Source organism: Chrysemys picta, chromosome 10 (genome assembly GCF_011386835.1).
Source record: "Chrysemys picta bellii isolate R12L10 chromosome 10, ASM1138683v2, whole genome shotgun sequence".
NCBI lineage: Eukaryota > Metazoa > Chordata > Testudines > Emydidae > Chrysemys > Chrysemys picta.
In genome coordinates, this window is record NC_088800.1 from 84,838,282 (window position 1) to 84,858,341 (window position 20,060).

The following is a 20,060-nucleotide window of genomic DNA, read 5'->3' on the forward strand; positions in this document are numbered from 1 at the left end:
AATATATCGATCCCTGAACGCGCTCCCGTTGACTCCGGAGCTCCACCAGGGCGAGCAGCGGTAGCGGAGTCGACCGGAGAGCCGTGGCTGCCGATCCCGTGCCGTGAGGACGGGAGGTAAGTCAAAATAAGGTACGTCGACTTCAGCTACGCTATTCCCGTAGCTGAAGTTGTGTATCTTACATCAGACCTCCCCCCCCCCCCCCCCCCCCCCCCGCTCCCCACAGTGTAGACCAGCACTAAAACTCTGTGCAAAGTTAGCTAAGGGATTTATTTCATAGTTTTACTATGAAGATTATGCTCCAAATACAGCATCCAGATCCTAGTACATATATGATTGAGCTCTGGGACCTGGAAGCCAGTATTGTTTCATAAGGAACCCTGTACTGCTCTTGTACTATGAAAATATGCCCCAAAAGACCTGAATTGAAAAGGCACGTGAAACACAAAGTACTCAAGCCCTGTGTGTAACTGATTAGCTTACAGACAAAAAGACAGCTGAGAGGTTGCGTGGCGCTCCAGATGGGTTCTCCCGCAATGACTTGCACCTGGCTGTGGTTCCAGTGTTGACTGCATTGATATCTTACCATAATTACCTGGACAAAGCTAAACAGGTACTATCAATGGGATGGGCTGTGGGAGGTGAAATCTGAGTCTGTCTCCAGTGCACTTTCTAATGCCAGCCTGTCTCCGACTTGGAGACTAAATGTACAGTTGCTCTGTAAGCATTTGCACTGGACATATAAAGGGGCAGTTCTGCCAGAAAACAATGTACCCACTGTAAGTAAAAGTAACGTAGGATGACTGTAACTGAGAGAAGTTAGTAAAACTCTATTCACATTCTGAGCTTTGTGTATTTAATAGCACTTTGTATAGTCAGTTTTGTTGTTGCCATCCCCTGCATAGTCATTCGGTTCTTTCTCCCTGTCTGAAAGACCCTGATAACCATCAGAAGGGAGCAGAAAAGCCTTAAACATTTTGTCCCTTTTTATTCTGTCAGAAACTGTCATCTTAAAATTGATTATTTCAAAAAGTTCAGGATGACAAATGTCTCATCTAAGATTTAGAGCCAAGATGTGTCCAGCAGTGCAGAAATACCTGTGATTTTTTTTTTCTCTCTTGAGATTGTAGTCTCAAATTGCTAGTGCATTTTTGGTAAAAATTCTTTTAGCTGCTGGCCCTAGCAATGCAATTACCAACACACAACTAGCATTTTAGTATGTAGAAATGCTAGAGATTTGTTGTAGGCTAGTGGCAGATGGATCCTGGTCTTATTTTATTATACCGAGCATATTCTGTTCTATTCTTCTAGCGTGAAATGGTTTATTGCCTGGAACATGGCTTAATTTATCGCTGTGCAAACCAGTGCGTTGTGGCTCTATCAGTATGCAGCGTTGAGATGCCTGACATCATCATAAAGGCACTGCCAGTCTTGATAGTCAAGTTAACCCACATTTCTGCTACAGCAAACATGGCAATACCTCTCTTAGAATTTCTTTCAAGTAAGTTGCAGTGGAAATTGTGTTTTTACCTATGTTCTTCAGTGGGGCTGTGAAAAGGCTAACTGTGTTATTTAGCATGAGTATCATCATCTTGGTTTAGTTTAAGGTCAAATACCAGAAATACAGTGAACCCTAGAACAGGTTGTAACAGTGCTGCAACTGCCATAAAATCTTAACAGATCGTCTACTCTTGCTCACGTAACCCAGCTGCTCGACCTAATGCACATGCAGACGGAGAAAAAAGAAATATGCTTTACATATTAAAACATTAGAGAACTGGAAAATCGGAGGTTATCTTTCCCTCCTTATAGCTTACACCTTGCAAAATACTATTTACAGAACGTAATGTAACGTTAGCTTTCCTGCTGGTACCAATGGTTTAGAAACCGCTGGATGCTTCAGCTAAATTCTGAGTCAGTAACAAAGTGCTCTCATCCAGACTTCGCAAATGATTTTCTTATTGAACTGTTTCAGCTCTAGCCAGGCTACCTCACCTCTATAGGAACTTTGCAGCTGAGCAGTATGCGAGCGTGTTTGCCATCTCTCTGCCCTATACAAATCCCTCCAAGTAAGTTCACCAGTCTTTTTGTTGTTGTTGTTCTCTCCTTTTCCCCATCTGTAAATTGGGGGAAATGGCTGACTTACCTTTGTAAAGTGTTTTAAGATCTACAGAGGAAAAATATAGTTGTTTGTGATACCTTTATATATGGGTCTTCTTGCTGAGGGAGGGCCAGATTTAGCTTCAAGACAAATAGTGTGTGTTGCCAATTGCACTCCAGGTTCCTTTTCCCCTTGAACGTACAGTAGTATTCTCTCCCACACCTCTGTAATATTGGAATTGAACTGCATCTCTTCTGAAAATGTGTTCAGATTGCCCCACTAAACTCCTGAAATCTTCCCCTGTTCAGGTTTAACCAGTACATCGTGTGCCTGGCACACCATGTGATCGCTATGTGGTTCATCCGCTGTCGCCTGCCCTTCCGGAAAGACTTTGTTCCCTACATTACAAAGGTAACAGCTATGGCTGGATCTTGCAATACAAAGAGTGCTCTGAGAACTGTAATCTGTGGGCATTCTTGCTGTCAATTTACAGAGATTCTATTTGACATCAAAATAACTCACCTGTACTTATTACATTAGAATTTCAAAATCAAATGTAGCTCTTGAGGATTGGCTCATGGCAAGTGGGCTGCAAATACCAACGGTTTGAACCGTTTTCTGTGTGTCCAAATTGGCAGGGCTTGCGGTCAAACGTCCTCCTCTCATTTGATGACACCCCTGAGAAGGACAGTTTCAGGGCTCGCAGTACAAGTCTGAACGAGAGGCCGAAAAGGTAAATTGTATTCCATTCCAGTTGGGGCTATGGGTAGCTCTTCATTAGGAGCTGTTTAAATGCCAAATGCTTTCCTGTGCTTTGTGAAGAGAACTGTCTGTGTCCTTAAAGCACCATAAAGGTGCTGTGTAATCTTTCTGATAACCAGAATGTTCTGTATTAAGACACAGTCTGAGTTGTTGTTGTTAAACCTGAGGTCAGAACGAGCTGGTGGTTAATGGTATGTATTCGTACTAAGACATCACTGGGTGCCCCCATCCACTTCTGCAGAATGTAAGCTTACATTCTAAAAATAATTCTGTCAGCTGAATGTGAATCAACATAGTGCTGGCTGAAAAAAATAGCGAGAGGGGTGCATGCTCTGTTCATCTCAGTGGTTTGTTAATTCTGCATCTTAATGATAGTTTAACAATGGATGCTTAAATTCTTTCATTGTGGATCATTTTAATAGCAATGTGGACAAACTGGAGTCGTTGGGTGGATTATGGGAGCCACCACTTTATTTTTGCCCAGTCTAAACTCTGGTAGATCCAGAATCTGACCTATTGCTGCCCTATTATTCTGTGAAGAAGAGAGTGCTGGATCTCTGATCCCTTCTGAAAGGAAAAAAAACTAGAATGACAAACCAGTCTGCCGTGGAAAGTTTCTATACGGCAGTAGAGTCTAGATTTCAGTTTCATAAGAGGAGAGGCGGTAGTGTCCACTTTTTAAAAACAGGCAACTCACTGTAAAGTATCTTAACCAATTGATCCCACAAGGAAGGAGTGTTTTGAAATCAGTACATCAATACAGGTAGAACCCTGAAGTCCATTCAAGTATTCATGTTATTCGAAGCAGCCATTGATATTTTGAAGTAGCATCTGCAGAGAGGGAAGGGAAGATGTAGTTTGGAAGTCACTCAGTGTTTTGCAAAGGTGGCTTATCCACTGGACTCCTCTTTGAGTTGGTTCACTGACCTTGCGTCAGCGTTTCTCTGCAGTGAGGCCATAGTAACATTTAAATGCTCTGGGGAGAGTGCCTCTCCTTTTAATTGCAAAGTATCATAAGGATCTTGTAACAAAGAAACACCATCCTCTCCTTAATGCCATAGCTGTAAACTCTGTCTTGTGTTTGCAAGTTAATATTCTCTAATCCTTCATCTCCTTGTTTCATTTTTAAAATTTGGAATAGACACCTTTGCCAATCATCTCTCATTTTGCAGTTTGTTAATCTGTCTTTTTCCCAAAACCTACTTAATTTCATTGGGTTGGAATACTACTAATTCTGGAAGGTGTTGCCCTTGTTAACATAATCGGATCAGCGTGGCTAGTTCTGCAAAATTCTCTTAGGGGAAGCAAACTATAATTGGATAGTAACGTGGACTCCTCTGCAAACCCTTGTTTATGGAAGAAGTCCCAGTCAGTGATGCTGTTTCTGTGAATAAGGGTTTTCAGGATCAGGTCCATGGGTCTGACTTCATTGAGGACAAATTAGAAAGCTTGGTTCGTGTCCAATGTCCCAAAGCCTTTTGGGAAAAGAACCTTATTCCTCATGCTTGTAATTACACATAAGCAAGGCAGGAGATCACTTGAAATGAATGTCTGCATTTGTCTCAATTGAGAGAAACTATTTCTGGTTAGTCAAGGCTCCTGGGTTCTGTTTCCAGCTTAATCACTGGCTCACTTCAGACATTGGGCAAGACTCTTAACCTCTCTGCCCCAGTTTCCAGACAGGTAGAACAAAGATACTTGCCTGTCTCAAATGGATATTTTGAGGCTTAGTGTATGAAAAGCACTATGATAAAGTCTCTATACAAGTCTTATTTAACGGTAATCATATTGCAGGAGAGCCCCTGGTTAGAGTAACACAATGGGAAGTTGAAACAAGCCCAGCTCTTCAGAGTGGAGAAACCTTGATACCAAATCTGAGTGCAAACCTATTTTCTCTTCCTCAGTGCAGTGTAGTATTCCAACTATCATTGACATCAGTTTTTGTTTGTACTAATTTCATTTGTTTGTAGTGTTTGTTAAAATCTTGTTTTCAAAAGTGATTTTTATGCTTTCAACTCTGCCTGGTTTTATGTTTTAATTTTTCCTTTTTGACATTTTTTTGTTTTGTTTTACATCACCCTCTGGGATTCCCCAATATTGACCCTGTGACCTGTGACCTTTCAACCTCCATCCCTACAATGATTTCTTCCCTTCCTGTGACCTGTGCAATTACACCTCTTTCGGGGCTTGGTGCTTCTTCACCTAGTAGTTTAAGAATAGCCAAAAATGCAAGGCAAGGCTTGAATAACTCTCCTCCAGTGAAAGAGCTGAAAGAACCCTCTGCAGTTGATGCCTTCCGATCCCGCAGCATCAGTGTGTCAGAACATGTGGTCCGCAGGTAGTGGCACTTTAAAGGGGGAGAATCCAAGAGCAAATCTGCACTTGGAAACTTTGCTGCAAGGGTGGGTGGGGGCAGGGTGGGCTTGCATGCGGGATGCTTGCATGACCTCTTCAGAAAATAAAAATTGGGTCCTGTCCACAAAATATGCTTTGGAAAAGCTTCATGGAGGTCCTGTGGTTTACCAATGCTGGTTGTGGTGGTGTTACATTGCCCTGTGCTTTGATTCAGTGGTGTTCTATTCACGAAAGCTTCTTTTATTGCGGAGTAAAAATCAAGGATAAAAAGGTTGCATTCTGTGCAAGTTTGAGTCTTTGTTAAATGGCTTTTAAATTACAGCCTTCCAAAGGCAACTTGAAGCATGAATGTCGCAGTTTTCTGCTAGGATTGTGTGCAAACCTTCCCTGCAAGGCAGAGAGAATGGTTCATTTGATTATTGCTGGGAAGAAGGCACAGAGAAGTCTGTTGATATAAAGTAACTCACCATCAATGCATCTCCAGGATATTGTATCTAAGGGACAAAGCCGTGAAGGGCAGGCCTTACAAAATGGTTAATTTTTTCATGACCGAAGAAAATAGTTTGGTCATTGACTCTTGATTTGACCATATCACATCTTTAAAAATTGTAAATCCTTTTCTCCTGTTTCTGAATGTGTCCCTTGAATATTAAATTGCTAGCTAGGAATATGATGGCTAGAAGTTTCTTTACCTGAAAATGAATGTTGTTGGGCTACAGGAAATAAGCATCAGACTGTCACTGGAATTGCATTGCAAATATTTTCCCTGTTTGGGATAACATGTTAGGGGTGGGGGGAGAGGCGTAGAAGTGACTATTGTGAAAATGCATTTGACACTTCAAAATCTAATGTCCCTATTAGTCTACTACAGTATTACATGGTTCTCTTCTTTTTATATTTAAATTATAGGTAACAAAACATTTAAATAATGATGCCAAAGAAGTTGCTGCGTAATATAAACCCAGCTGCGGTGCAGCCAAGTCTTTTTGCAAACGACTGGGTTCGAGGCGTTCCTTCTAACACGTTCTGTAATGCCGCCTGCTGTTGCAATTGTTTCAGAATTGCATTGCTTAAAATACAATTACCTGAAGACAGAATTGCTTTATATCAATGTACTAATTGTGTGCAGAGTGCAATTTTTTTTGCCACTGGGTTAGCTCGATTTTACAGAACTCTGAATTTTATTTCTGCAATTTAAAATCAATGTATGTAACGCTGCTGTTTGCCTTGCTATTCTGCACCACGTCCTTCCTAAAGCTGACCCTGCTCAAACTGCACAAACGTCAACCATGCTTCCGTTTCTTTCTCAAGATGAGCTGTCAGTTCTGGGGTGACATCGCTGTCATCTTCAGTGACTGTATAATATCGGTGATTTGAGAATGATTCTGATGTGCCCTGGGTTTGATGCATATGGACGTAGTCAAACCTATTGTGGCATGTGCATGTATTGCGGATTGCTCCGTGGCTTAGTGTTGATCCGATGACCGTACTGTATCTGTTTTGCAGTGTAACTTGACACACTCTAAACTCCCTCTCTCAGTAGGATACAGACATCTATCACTAGTTCAAGCCTGGGCTCTGCAGATGAGAATTCGATGGCTCAGGCTGATGACAACTTAAAAAACCTGCACTTGGAACTCACAGAGACCTGTCTGGATATGATGGCCCGATATGTCTTTTCAAATTTCACTGCGGTGCCCAAGAGGTGGGAGTCAGTTACTTGTTCTGGTGTTAGCTATTCTTTGGCCTAAAGGTACGTCTCGCCTCGTCAGCAGGAAATTGCTGGATCCAATGTCAGGTTCTTATGAGCACAGCAAGTCTCATAGGCTTAACCCATCCCCTCTGGCTAAAACCTTCATTGACTTAGCATGAAGTCTGGCGACACAAAACTCCCCTAGCACTGTGGATCAAATCCTGTCAGGACTGCCTCAGCATTGAGCCTTTCTAGAGTAGATATGCTGAAAACCATGTAGTCTTTTTGCATGAAACCTTCAAAAACCACACAGAGCAGAAAGGTTGTTAGAGACACCCTATGAGCAGAGGTTTGCCTCCAGTGGGCCAAATTTCACCCTCCTCATCTCCCACAATGTAATGCAGTTTGCCAGATGACTACTTTCCTTCCCATCAGAGACTGTGTGTCTGTGTGTGTTGTGTTTGGGGATCCTTCAGGATGAAAGGTGCTGCATGAATTGGAAACACTGAAGTTTTAGTCTAACTTGGTATCCTGGAAGGAGTCGTGTAGCAGGGATAAGGCCTGCTGCGCTGTGGTCAGCTGCATCGAGGCCAGGAATACATTTGCAATGCTGTCTAGAAGCCAGAGAAGTAATTGATATAGGAGGCAGTGCGTCCTTCATCCTGATGGAGAATTTTTATGCTTTACCAGTTTTACCTTGGTGCAGTTTGCAAGAAATGTCGTCATTTAAATGCGGAAAGAGCAGGAATTTTTTCAACCCCAATGCAGAAAATAACTTCCCGGCTGAATCTCAGGTGTTGGGCAACGTATGTGAGTTGTATTCACTCCAGCCTGTATTTCTAGGTCTCCTGTGGGAGAGTTCCTCTTGGCTGGAGGAAGGACAAAGACGTGGCTGGTTGGTAACAAGCTAGTGACCATCACGACGAGTGTTGGAACAGGGACCCGGTCACTGTTGGGCCTGGACTCTGGAGAGCTCCAGACCAGCACAGAGTCAAGGTAAACGTCACTCTTATTTTAACATTCTTTTCCCTAATGAAGCCAGTTAAAAACCATTGTGTTAGAACTGATTTGAAGGAACTGTTTTGTAAATACAAGGAATGATCAGATCTATTTCAGTCTGGTATGAATTATAACCCACCACGTTACTAGTTCTCCTCCTTTCTCCCTGTTTTCCCCCCCCCCCAGTCCAGACCCTGTTTTGCAAGTGAGACAAACTAAAGAAGCTCCAGCAAAACTGGAATCTCAAGCCGGCCAGCAGGTGTGCAGAGGCGCTCGCGACAGAGTCCGGTCGATGTCCGGTAAGCAGTCTCAGCGCATCTCTGTCCTGGGAGCCTTGCAGCCCTTAGTGGGCACGTTCGATCGGCGTGTCCAGTCTCAGACCTAAACTCTGGCCATGTAAAAAGGCCAGAGTGGTCTGATCACAGGACCCAGTACTTAGTAATGAAGACCTAGAATGAGTAGCAGCAATGAATGCTGGCTTCCTGAATGGCTGATTTCTGCCTGCTGGCCTTAGCCGTTGTTTGTATGGTGAAACCTGCAGTAAAGCCATCTCTAGCAGCCAATTCCCCTGGCTTAAGAGACCAATGTCTACCTCTGCCAGGTTTCCAGCACAATGTACAGTTCATTCATGTGAGATATAGGGATCAAAGATGCTATCAAAGTGCAGAGAACTATTTATTACGTGTTTTCTTGGCACTGAGTCCAGTTATGGGTCTCTAAACTGAGCTCCTGGGTTCCTCCTTTCTTACCCTCCATGTCTTTTGTTTTGCCAGGTGGTCATGCCTTACGTGTTGGTGCTTTAGACAGCTCAGCCCCCCAGGGGTTACGGAGTCCTGCTGCTTCTGCACCTCGAACAGAAAAGGCCACTCCTGGTGCCCACGCTCCTCTGCAGAAAGAAAAAACAAACCTGGCAGCATATGTCCCACTGCTGACACAGGGCTGGGCAGAAATATTAGTCCGGAGGCCCACAGGTACGCCTTAACCAACTGCACAAAGGGGCTTCTGAGCTGTGGCTTGCTAAGAAATTGGGATTACATAGAAAAAATATCCGTGTCATTAAATGTAAATGGAATTCTTCCATGCTGCTTAACCTCTCCGTTCTTCGTGTTTAATTTGTCAGCCAGGTCTTTGGAAATCGCACCTTTTAATGATGCGAAGTTGTAAGACGCTCCTGTGAGAAGAGTAAAATCCTTATGTAAACTAAATCCTGCTGCACTGGTGGGTGTGGGCATTGTGTTGGCACTCAATTATCTGTTCATTATGGTACTGCCATTTCTGAGCGCCGCTGGTTCCTTCTTCTAAATCTAATTTCCAAAGTGCGAACAAGGCCCATTGCTGGAATAATAAATAAGTGCACGACTCCTGTTGGTGAAGGAGTAGCAATGGTGTCGAAGGCATGAAGGTTAAAAAACCAGGGCAATCCCAAAATTCCTGGACACCAATACATTCCAAAAGCCACATGGAGGCAAGACTTGCATATTTCAGCTCGAAGTTGTCTTGAGAGAATCATTTAAAATTGCTCTATCATTAATTAAAATACTCCAGCAGTGGAAAACCTTTAGGGACCCGGCTTTGAGCTAAAACGTCAGGGTTAAAGAGTTTTGGGGAGGAGAGAAGCATGCGGCACTGGGGACTGATTCTCATTTAAAATGTGAAATTAACCAAGTCAGCTGCTAACTGTCAAGAAAACCCTAGAACTACTCAGCCTAATTTTTTACCAGCAAGTCCCAGGGCCGTTGATGCTGCTGAGTTCGGCTATTTGAACTTTCTGTCTCCGAAAGGAGAGAATATCTAACTTTCCTGACTGTTCCCCTCCGTTCCAGGTAACACAAGCTGGTTAATGAGCCTGGAGAACCCGCTCAGCCCCTTCTCGTCAGATATAAACAACATGCCGCTGCAGGAGCTATCCAACGCGCTCATGGCTGCAGAGCGCTTTAAGGAGCACAGAGAGACGGCTTTGTACAAGTCCCTCTCAGTCCCTTCCTCCAGCTTGGCCACCGGGACGTCGAAACCATCCCTTCTGCAGCGCTCCAATACAGGTGAGAGATTAACGTAGCGTGTCCCAGAGAGCCGGCACTCGCTAGTATAAAACGTGGTGAGACTACAGCAGTCTTCTATCATGAGTTACTGCAGAGGCTGCAAAGCACAAGATGGGGGGACAGCTCAGCTCTCCTCGTGAGCTTAGTATTCAGTGAAATAAGCCGTTCCTGATCTCCCATGGCACATTAGAAGTGAGGTAATCCCTTTCCTTAAGCACCCCTTAGCTATTTCTTAGTGGTCTCAAGCTAAGCGTGTCCTGAGTGAAACTGACCGGAGCCTATTTTTTGGTCTACTGCTTGTTTTAAGGTTGAGCCAAAGCTTGTCCATGTGTCTGGATGGATCTTCTTCTCCAGCATTCATGTTTTTAATTACCTCTTGCATAGATTTCTCTGTTGGGCAGTGGTTACTAAGATAATGGCCTACTACAAACCCTCCCGCTCAGGAGTCATTGTTGCTCTCTTTCGCAAGAGTCTTCAGGATGATGTGGCAGAGCGCACATCATGTTAATAGCGGGGGTGTTTGCCTCTGCACTGACTTCTGTCTCGAGTCCTGAGTGTTTTATTCATTTGACTTTCTAGTGGTGGGCTTTTTAAACATCCACTTCTCTGCACCAAGGAGGCCTTGGGCATGCTTTACACTGCCGCTAGCACTGGTACAGCTCCACTGGTGTTAGTAATGTTGGGAGTCCTAATGTCGACTGACCGCTGGCATTTCAAACCTTGTGAGCTAACCCTGTTCAGAGCCAATCTAATAGCCTTGCTGCTTCCAACTTTGAGACTGAACCATGTAAGCAGTGGACAAGACTGTCTGGTGGTGTCAGCCGTAGTGCAGGTTGTCTGGGAGCCCAGTAAAAATGTCAATTTCCAGGTTCAGCTTCGCTATTAAGCCTTGCATATGCAGGATCTGATTTTAGTCTTTCAAAACGTGTGCATGCAAAAACCCAGGCAGTTAAAACTGGAGCGCAAAATTGAATGGTGAATTTTTTATTTTTATTTTTTTTCCTCTAACACTCATCTGCTCCAGCAGGCTCTTTGATTTTTATGAACTCCTGCAGATTCTGGTGTCTAGACAAATGCTGCCTGATCAGTTTGGAAAAGCTAAAAGCAGCCAACTTGAGACCCACTTGTTGACTACCACTCACACCGACTTTTGAATCTGCAGTGAATTGTTTCAGCCATATTCATGTTCAGCTGATGTCTTACTACAAACTTACCATAATCAATTGGCACAAAGACTTCTATTTAAGAAGTGTTGAGATTGTAATGCCAATGTATATATTCTTTTTAAAGAGGTTAAATCTCTCATTGTGTGAACCTTTATCCATATCCTGCTGTTTAAATTCTCCTACACACTTAAATGACCCCCTGCAAAATTTGTGTACTGCAGAAACTGGCTGGCTGGGCTCATTTCTTGCTTGTGCTGGGACTCTAGTAAAGTTGACCCCTCTTTTCGATTTAAAACAAACAAATCAGAAACTCCTTTTCTCCCAGAGAACAATTTCTGAGTCTGATTGTTTGACTGTGTTTATGCCTCTTGATTTGTGTCAATGAGACCCTCGACCCTTAAGTTTTCCCTTTTTACATCTAGTGAGACTTTCCCAGCTTGTTCTTTGCTTTTATTTTATTTTTTAAATAGGCTCCTGGTTACATTAAACTCTGTGCTTTTTAATTTTTTCATATAGTCTCTCCTTCCTTTTGATGTAGCTGCTCACTTGATTTCCCTTTGCAGTGGCTTCTTTCTCTTCCATGTACCAGTCCAGTTGTCAAGGAAAGTTGCACAGGAGCATATCCTGGGCAGGTATATATATATCTTTAAGGAAAAAAAAATATTGCCATAGAAGAACACCTCTGATTCATAGAAACTGTCTCCCTCATACCTCATCACCCTGCCATGTTTCCTGTTTGTCCCTGCTGGTCTCATTACCTTCGACGAATGGGATCTTGACTAGCATGAAGAAGTCCAAGCCAGATACGACATTTGCAAGCACGAGTAACTTTAATGGAACCCTTTTTTGGGTGGAGTGAGATCATAGCTCATGAGACTTAGACTATAGAGTATCAGAGGGGTAGCCGTGTTAGTCTGAATCTGTAAAAAGCAGCAGAGGGTCCTGTGGCACCTTTAAGACTAACAGAAGTATTGGGAGCATAAGCTTTCGTGGGTAAGAACCTCACTTCTTCAGTGCACTTGTCTTGCATCTGAAGAAGTCAGACTATAGAGTGACATCATAAAAGATCTGTGTTTCCTAACTTTTCAGTTAGATCTTGTAATTGGGTTTGTGTTCTGTTTATTAATTCAGAAGGTTCCCCCTTCTAGGAATAGCTCCTGGAATGCTGCATATACAACTCCACACAAATGAAATCCAGTGCTTCTCATTGCACTGAGCATTCAACCAAAACTGGCCATGGGAAAAGAATCGGAAAGGAGAAGCTGGTTAGAAAGTCTAAGTTTGAAACTACAGTATAATTGCTGGTTACAAGTCTTTTTTTTTTTAAAACAAAAGCCAAAATCTGTTTCAAGGAGAAATATATAACAAATTGTAGCTTTCTGTAAATTCAGTAGCTGTGTAAAATCTTCCTCTTGCTTTGGGACTATAATCTATTTCCTAAATATATCAGACCTGTAGATGGTAATCAAAATGGATACCTCTAAGCACAGCAGTTGCATTGCATTTGGCCTGCAATGCTTAATTAGATGAATTAAATCCCACCTTCCTTCAATGGAAAATCCTATGTGGAATAGCTGGGTTAGTCATAACTGGATTACTGTATTGGCACAATGCTATTAAAGTGACACACAGAAGCTGCAATACATTACTCTTCTTTGCTCATATTATCCTACTTCCCCCTCCAGTGCAATTACTGAACATTCAAATTAATTAAAAACACCAGCGAAATTGGCAGTAATATTAGAACTAGGGAAGTGAAAACCACAGAGTATGTGCAGGTGTGTTCTGGCTTGGACAGCTAACCAGATCAGCACGTTTTTTAGAAGGTATGTGTGTGCAATGCTAACTCTTAATTGCTTCTTGAAATAACTGGTCCTGCGAGCTGAAATCAATCCAGGAAAAGCTGCTTTCGTGCCTTTTTTTTTTTTTGCTGATCTTTTTTGTGTGTGTGCGCGCTAAAGTTTTTTTTTTTTTTTAATTTTACTTTGGAAAACAAATCTTAGCCTTTCAGATTGGTCTTCCAATTCTGTGTGTACGTCATGGGAAGCCTCCTGTACTTCAGCCTTTTCCTCAGGACAAAAAAACCAAGGCAAACAGAAGTCATCAGTCAAATGCATTCCTGTGTTCAGGGTTACTGTGTATAGTAGACACTTGGTTACCCCTTCCACTAACCTCTCCGCCATACACAGCGCTTACACGGAGCTTCCTTTCAGTCTGGTCTATATAATTAGCTATTTGTCTGATTGGAAACCACATGCAGACTTTTCCAATATTGCTGCAATACATGCGTTAATGATGTCCTCCTGTCCTTTAATAAGGCATAGGCTAAACTGTTCAGCTTCTACTGAAGCATACTGAGAAAACGGTCAAAATGCAAGTAAATGGCTTCTAGTAAATTTTCTTGTCTCCCCCTCCGTATAAGGCACGAGAGCATTTGTTATATACAAGAATGAATACAAGGCTTATTCTTTTCCACAATTGCATAGAACTTATGTTTTCGTTGCCTGGTCAATAACAAACTTTAATGCTAGTCTTGCACTTCCTTACATCTCTCTAGTTACTGTCTGTCCTGATACTTGAGTATTAATATGCGCAAGGATCCATTTTTTCCATTATCTTTCCATTACTTGTCCATTAGCAACAGTTTGGCACCACTGCGTTTAGTGTGACAAAGCAGTTCTACAACCCTTTGGTCTGAGGGTAAGTCGACCAATTATTGAGGGGAGACCTCTAGCAAGTCTGGTGTGCCATTAAAGTCCTCACTCTGTGATCAAAGATATATGATGTATCACACATTGAATATGGCCTTCCACTAAAATCCTAGTAGGGAAAAGGCTGGTACTTCAGAGGAAAGGATGGGGTCCCATCGTGCCACTCCTCTCTACATGCCTCAGTTACTCTGTTTGTGTCTTGGTAGAATCGGCAGTAGTTCTGGAAGAGGGGAGCCAGTTGGAAGTGGATTTAAAAGAAACCGATTCCCTGGTGTCTCAAGAGTTTGAAGACTTTAAGGCTGTGTGCTCTGAGCAAGCCATGGCTGAGGAGAAATTCAGCAAACCGCACAAGGCTTACAGCAGGGTAAGGCTGTCACGCAGCTGGCTGAATACCAGTCTAATAACTTTTCTGTCCCAAGCCAGAGAAGGGGCTTTAATATACACTGCAGATTTGTATGTGTTCTCCATTTGCACTTTTTATTGTTTTAATTATAGCAAAAGACTTTGAACTTGGGAATCTGATCTCCTTCTTTGAGAAAGTAACGGATTTATTAGATAAGGGAAATGCGGTGGACCTAATATACCTGGATTTCAGTAAAGCGTTTGATACTGTACCCCATGAGGAGTTATTGGTTAAACTGAAAAACATGGGGATCGATATGAAAATCCAGAGGTGGATAAGGAATTGGTTAATGGGGAGAATGCAGCGGGTCGTATTAAAGGGTGAACTGTCAGGTTGGAGGGAGGTTACTAGTGGAGTGCCTCAAGGTTCGGTTTTGGGACCCATTTTATTTAATCTATTCATAACATTTTATTTAATCTATTTATAACTGACCTCGGAACCGATTGCAGGAGTGGGCTGATAAAGTTTGCGGATGATACGAAGGTGGGAGGCGTTGTAAATTCGGAAGAGGATAGGGATATCCTGCAGGGAGACTTGAATGAGCTTGTGAATTGGAGTATCAGAAATAGGATGAAATTTAATAGTGAAAAGTGTAAGGTGATGCATTTGGGGATGACTAATAACAATTTTAGTTACAAGATGGGGACGCATTGGTTAGAAGTAACGGAAGAGGAGAAGGACCTAGGGGTCCTTGTAGACCGCAGGATGACTATGAGTCGACAATGTGACGTGGCGGTGAAAAAAGCCAATGCTGTCTTGGGATGCATTAGGCGAGGTATATCTAGTAGGGATAAGGAGGTCCTGCTTCCGTTGTACAAGGCGCTGGTGAGACCTCATTTGGAGTACTGTGTGCAGTTCTGGTCTCCCATGTTTAAAAAAGATGAACTCAAACTGGAACGGGTGCAGAGAAGGGCCACTAGGATGATCAGAGGAATGGAAAACCTGTCGTATGAAAGGAGACTAGAGGAGCTCGGGTTGTTTAGTCTGACAAAGCAAAGGCTGAGAAGGGATATGATTGCTATCTTTAAATATATTAGAGAGATTAATACAAGGGAGGGAGAAGAATTATTCCAGCTTAGTACTAACGTGGATACAAGAACAAATGGATATAAACTGGCCGTGGGGAAGTTCAGGCTTGAAATTAGACGAAGGTTTCTGACCGTCAGAGGGGTGAAATATTGGAATGGCCTTCCGAGGGAAACGGTGGGGGCGAGGGACCTGTCTGGTTTTAAGATTAAGTTAGATAAGTTTATGGAGGGAATGGTTTAATGGTAAAACATAGTAGTCAAGGAAAACCAAGCAATGGTAGGTAAATAGCATAATGGCTAACAGGGGTCAGGATGGAGACTCTTGCCTATATGCTCAGGGTCTTACTGATCGCCATATTTGGGGTCGGGAAGGAATTTTCCTCCAGGGCAGATTGGCTGAGCCTCTGGAGGTTTTTCGCCTTCCTCCGCAGCATGGGGCAGGGATCTCTAGCAGGAGGGTCTCTGCCGATTGAAGTCACTAATAACAGGATTGGGGACTTCAGCAGCAGAGTCCAGGGAAGGGGTAGGGACGGTTTTATGGCCTGCAGCATGCAGGGGGTCAGACCAGATGATCGTAATGGTCCCTTCTGACCTTAAAGTCTATGAGTCTATGAGATTGCACGTGCAGTGATTGTGTGCTCAGATGGTCAATCTAAGGCCTTGCTGGCCATTTGCACACACAGGAGAAATGGTAACTGCATGCGTATGGGCTCAGGGCTTAGACTTCTGTCCTTCTGGTAGTTAGGCCATCTCTGCCTATATTGAAGCGGCAATACTTTAGTCTCGTGTATTTAGTGGTGACGATATTCTCCCTGTCCACTGGTGCCTTTTCCGTGCATGTTCTCTTGTGGGTTTTGTCAAGGTGCTACTCAGAAAAACAGCTTTTCTTTGACTTTTTCTTTAAGTCCTCTTCAACATCTAGTCAAGAAGAGAAATCTCTGAAATCCGACGAACTGGTGGCCGGCGGAATTCCTATCGGCAGGGTTGTCCCTTCAGAGGATGGCAGGACTCTGGAAGAACTCTCCTTCCAGCCTTCCCAGCCACTCAGCAAATCCAGCTCTTCCCCTGAGCTTCAGACGCTGCAGGAAGTCCTCAAAGACACAAACACTAAAGAAGCAACCGGAAGGCTGAGCACGGAACTGAAATCGAGATCTCAGTCTGGGAACCTTGAAGGAGAAGGGGCCAGTAGCTGGCTGAGCCGAGGGGATGACGCTGGAATAACTGGCACAGCCAGACTGGATTGTAGCGTCCCTTCTTCCTCTCCCCGCTCACCCAACGGCCACCGTCCTAGAGGGTACACCATCTCGGATTCAGCCCCTTCGAGGAGAGGCAAAAGGATAGAGAGAGATGCCTTCAAGAGCAGGACAGCAGCCTCCAATGCCGAGAAAGTACCTGGAATAAACCCAAGGTGGGTAGGTAGTTGCGGGAGGTTCCTAAAAAGGGCTTATGGTGTTTCCAGATGTAAACTTCATTTTAACTCATGTCTCAGAACTAAGATTTTTAGAGGTTTAGCTAAACTTGTTTAAATCCAACACACAAAAGGTTTTCTGGATCTTACAAAACCTAAAACTGAACAGCCAAGAGGTGTAACTTTCTAGAATTGAATCCGTGTTTTAGTACCTGTAACCTGAATTTGGGGCAAAAAGAAATGTGGCAAACATCTCAACTTCTAAACTTTTTGTTGTTGCTAAAAACAATTAATTTGGATTAACATCCTCCCCATTTGGAATCAAAACACATCCGTGCAATTTGAATGCAAGAGAGCTAGAAAGCAAATTAACTATAAACCAGTGAACCAGAGCAGGCTCTCTGTCCGAGATGAATGAAATGCAAAATGGTAAGCAGCATGAACAGTGGGGGGAAACGTAAATTAGATTGGTGGTTTGAGCCTAGTAGTATCCCAGAGCACTAATTTGAAGATTTTTTACCTTGCTGGTGGTATATTAATTTGTGAATTATTCAGAGGAGTCGAGAGCCTAAGAGAATTCATTAATCTTCTAAGTCTGAAATAAAACAATGGCCCTGAGACAGGATTTGATTTCCACTCCTTTGTCTTTCATAAAGATCCAGTGCACTTCCTGGTGTAGGGAAGCCATGCTGCTGCCTCTGTTGAGGTATTTGATTTTATGGTACAGTGTGTGCATATACAGAAACTGTAGCTGGAGCAAATACCTGCCGTGCCGTCCATGGAGGGATTCTGCACTATGAGCAGCTAATCTCAGAGCTCTCCTAAAGCGCGGTTGTAGGCCACTGATTGATGTGGGCTTTATTGTAGGGTAACAGGATTTAATTTCTCTTCTTAGCTTTGTGTTTTTACAGTTATACCACTCCCCGTTCTTTGGAGATGAATCCAACAAGCCCCTTTTGTTGCCAAATGAGGTAGGCAATGATTTTAAGCATGCACACTTGGAATGACTGCTTTAATCGCACTTGCTTTTAAAAAGCTACATAGATACTAATTAACAAACAAGAGGCTGGATGGTGGCAGTTATGGGTTGTTCCTTAATGGCCCGGCTGCTGGAGATGTAAAATCTTGGCTATCCCCGATGAACTGATGACCCTTGTTTGTAATTATGGATTGTCATTTCCCTCCCCTCTCCGTTTCTCACAATGCTGATGTACTGCTATGATGAGATGGCTCAGTTCCCACTCCTAGAGCTAACAGTGACCAATTAGCTTGCCAAGCAGTATATTTGCTCTCCAAGGGCAGGGTTTTTGCCCCCATAGTACTAGCTTCCAAACAAGTAGGTGTGGTGTTTCTTTGGTGGTAACCGCACTGGGTGAAATTGGGCAGTGTGAGTTGGAGAAGGTGGCTAAAACATTGGTGGGGACCAATATGACAGACTGGGAGTGGCCAAGGGAAGTTATCCATCGCAGAAATAGACCAGAATAAAACCAGCGTTCGGTGGGGAAGTACAGCGCTGTAGAGATGGCACAAAGCGTAGAGAACCTACTAGTAAAATATGAGTTTGGGTTGTCATTTCCTTGGTCCAAGTAGCAAACCAGCTGGGAGATGCACAAATAATGGGTGAGCTAAAGTACTGTTCTGTGTGACAGTATCCAAGAAAGGTGTTTTCTAGAACTGACCCTGCAGTGAGTTCTTTGTGCTTAGAGGTAAGAAGTTGTCATGGCTGGTGCTTCAAATACATTCAGTTGTCAGGAGATTAAATTACTATGAAACAGAAAAAACAGAAAAAGGAATAATACACCCTATTAAACACTTCTTTATTTGTATCAGTAGGAAGCTAATATTATATGTGCCTTTCTGTGCTAAATACCTTAATGAAGTTTATCAAGGAATAATTGTGTGACGATTAGGAATCTCTTACTACATATGCCCTCAAGGTCTATGGTGGGGCTGCTTATCAGTGCCATTCAAAGAATTGTTTTAATTCAAAGTGGACATGTTTTAATTGTAGACATTTGAAAGCTCGGTGCAGCTCCTAGATCAAATTCCTTCCTATGACACCCACAAGATTGCCGTGCTCTATGTAGGAGAAGGACAGGTGAGTTCTTACACATGCAAAAGTATAACTTTCACTAGAGGCCAAGCAGCTTCACTTGAACTGCAGTCATTTCTACCCATTTTAAAGTAGCTTCTTTTTGTGTTGTGGCTTCCCAGTTTATACAGAGAGTGCCCAAGCGATTGCAAAATGCCTTGAGGCCTGAGGTTTCACCTTAGTACTTGTTCATAGTGCTGTTCAAGCCCCGACTGTGCAACTTTACAGCAACTGGGCTTATATTTCACTTAGTCCACTATATCTTTTGCTAATCTCATTTCCGCGTGACTCTTCATGACATTGGCTTTTCTTCCACGTGACCAGCTCTAGAAGTTTTTCAGGCTTTTAAGCAAATATTCTGCTAGCCCAGCCCAGACTCGGTGAACACTTTTGTCACCCACCTGTTCTGCCTGTACGGAGTCTGCCCTTGTGCTCTGCTTGCCAGTCGCGGAGTCGGTTCACAGAACTTGTAAGGAAGTGAATACGTTTTAACAGTCAAAAGGTGCGAGGAGGTACTTGAACCTCCTATATGAGACACTCAATTTTTTTTCCTAGAGCAACAATGAGATCGCTATTCTGTCGAATGAACATGGCTCCTATAGATATACGGAGTTTCTGACCGGCTTAGGGAAGCTCATTGAACTCAAAGATTGTCAGCCTGATAAAATTTACCTTGGTGGTCTGGACGTGTGTGGGGAGGATGGTCAGTTTACCTACTGCTGGCACGATGACATTATGCAAGGTAGGGCATCCCAAGTAAAGGGTTACATTTCTTGGGGGACAGGAATGATGCCTTAATGCACAAGTCAGCGGGTCTGTACACCGTTAAACTTTACCCTGTGGTGCCAGATTGCTTCTGTGTTCGGGGTGTGGTAAAGAGAGGGATTTCCTACCCGCTTCCTGAGGCAGCCTGGGCTCCCTTTCCGTGTTGTTTAATATGTTTAATCTTCTGCACTGATGATTGGGGAGAGGTTGACACACACATTTATATTAGGCAAAAAAATCTCACATTTTACTCTGAACATACAGACCCTATGAGACATGGTTTTATGTCTGTCCTTGCGGCAAATCGGTCTTGTTTCATGGGCCACTGGGTTACCAGAAACCAGATGAGGTATTCTAGCAGCTGCACACATCGAAACTGTGCCAATGTTTCTTTAGAGAACGATATTTAAAGCTGGGTGCTGTTGTCAATGTTAATCTCGTAACTGGGTGTTAACGCAGCAGCATCACACAATCGGCAGTGACAAGAAATACATTTAAACGTCTAAGGTACTTAATTCTTTCTGTATAAGGCAGATTC

At 43.2% G+C, this 20,060-nt stretch overlaps 1 protein-coding gene across 14 annotated transcripts in view; it reads left to right on the forward strand.

Annotated features, from left to right (window-relative positions):
• The window catches only part of TSC2 (TSC complex subunit 2), a 44,311-nt gene that overhangs the window by 18,322 nt on the left and 5,929 nt on the right, over positions 1 to 20,060 (forward strand). For 2 of the 14 annotated variants that reach the window (XR_010591222.1, XM_065560272.1), the window contains exons 21-37: positions 479 to 613; positions 1,312 to 1,501; positions 1,976 to 2,069; positions 2,410 to 2,512; positions 2,740 to 2,834; positions 5,070 to 5,201; positions 6,759 to 6,923; positions 7,755 to 7,907; positions 8,097 to 8,209; positions 8,684 to 8,881; positions 9,734 to 9,949; positions 11,679 to 11,747; positions 14,033 to 14,190; positions 16,163 to 16,665; positions 17,561 to 17,636; positions 18,677 to 18,763; positions 19,313 to 19,499. Coding sequence is in view for 13 of the 14 variants with exons in the window: in XM_065560272.1 (XP_065416344.1) it covers positions 479 to 613; positions 1,312 to 1,501; positions 1,976 to 2,069; positions 2,410 to 2,512; positions 2,740 to 2,834; positions 5,070 to 5,201; positions 6,759 to 6,923; positions 7,755 to 7,907; positions 8,097 to 8,209; positions 8,684 to 8,881; positions 9,734 to 9,949; positions 11,679 to 11,747; positions 14,033 to 14,190; positions 16,163 to 16,665; positions 17,561 to 17,636; positions 18,677 to 18,763; positions 19,313 to 19,499 (2,674 nt within the window). In the remaining variant the exon portion in view is untranslated. The remainder of the gene's footprint in view (positions 1 to 478; positions 614 to 1,311; positions 1,502 to 1,975; positions 2,070 to 2,409; positions 2,513 to 2,739; positions 2,835 to 5,069; positions 5,202 to 6,758; positions 6,924 to 7,754; positions 7,908 to 8,096; positions 8,210 to 8,683; positions 8,882 to 9,733; positions 9,950 to 11,678; positions 11,748 to 14,032; positions 14,191 to 16,162; positions 16,666 to 17,560; positions 17,637 to 18,676; positions 18,764 to 19,312; positions 19,500 to 20,060) is intronic. The other 12 variants (XM_065560271.1, XM_005288948.5, XM_065560262.1 and 9 more) reach the window with 11 other exon arrangements.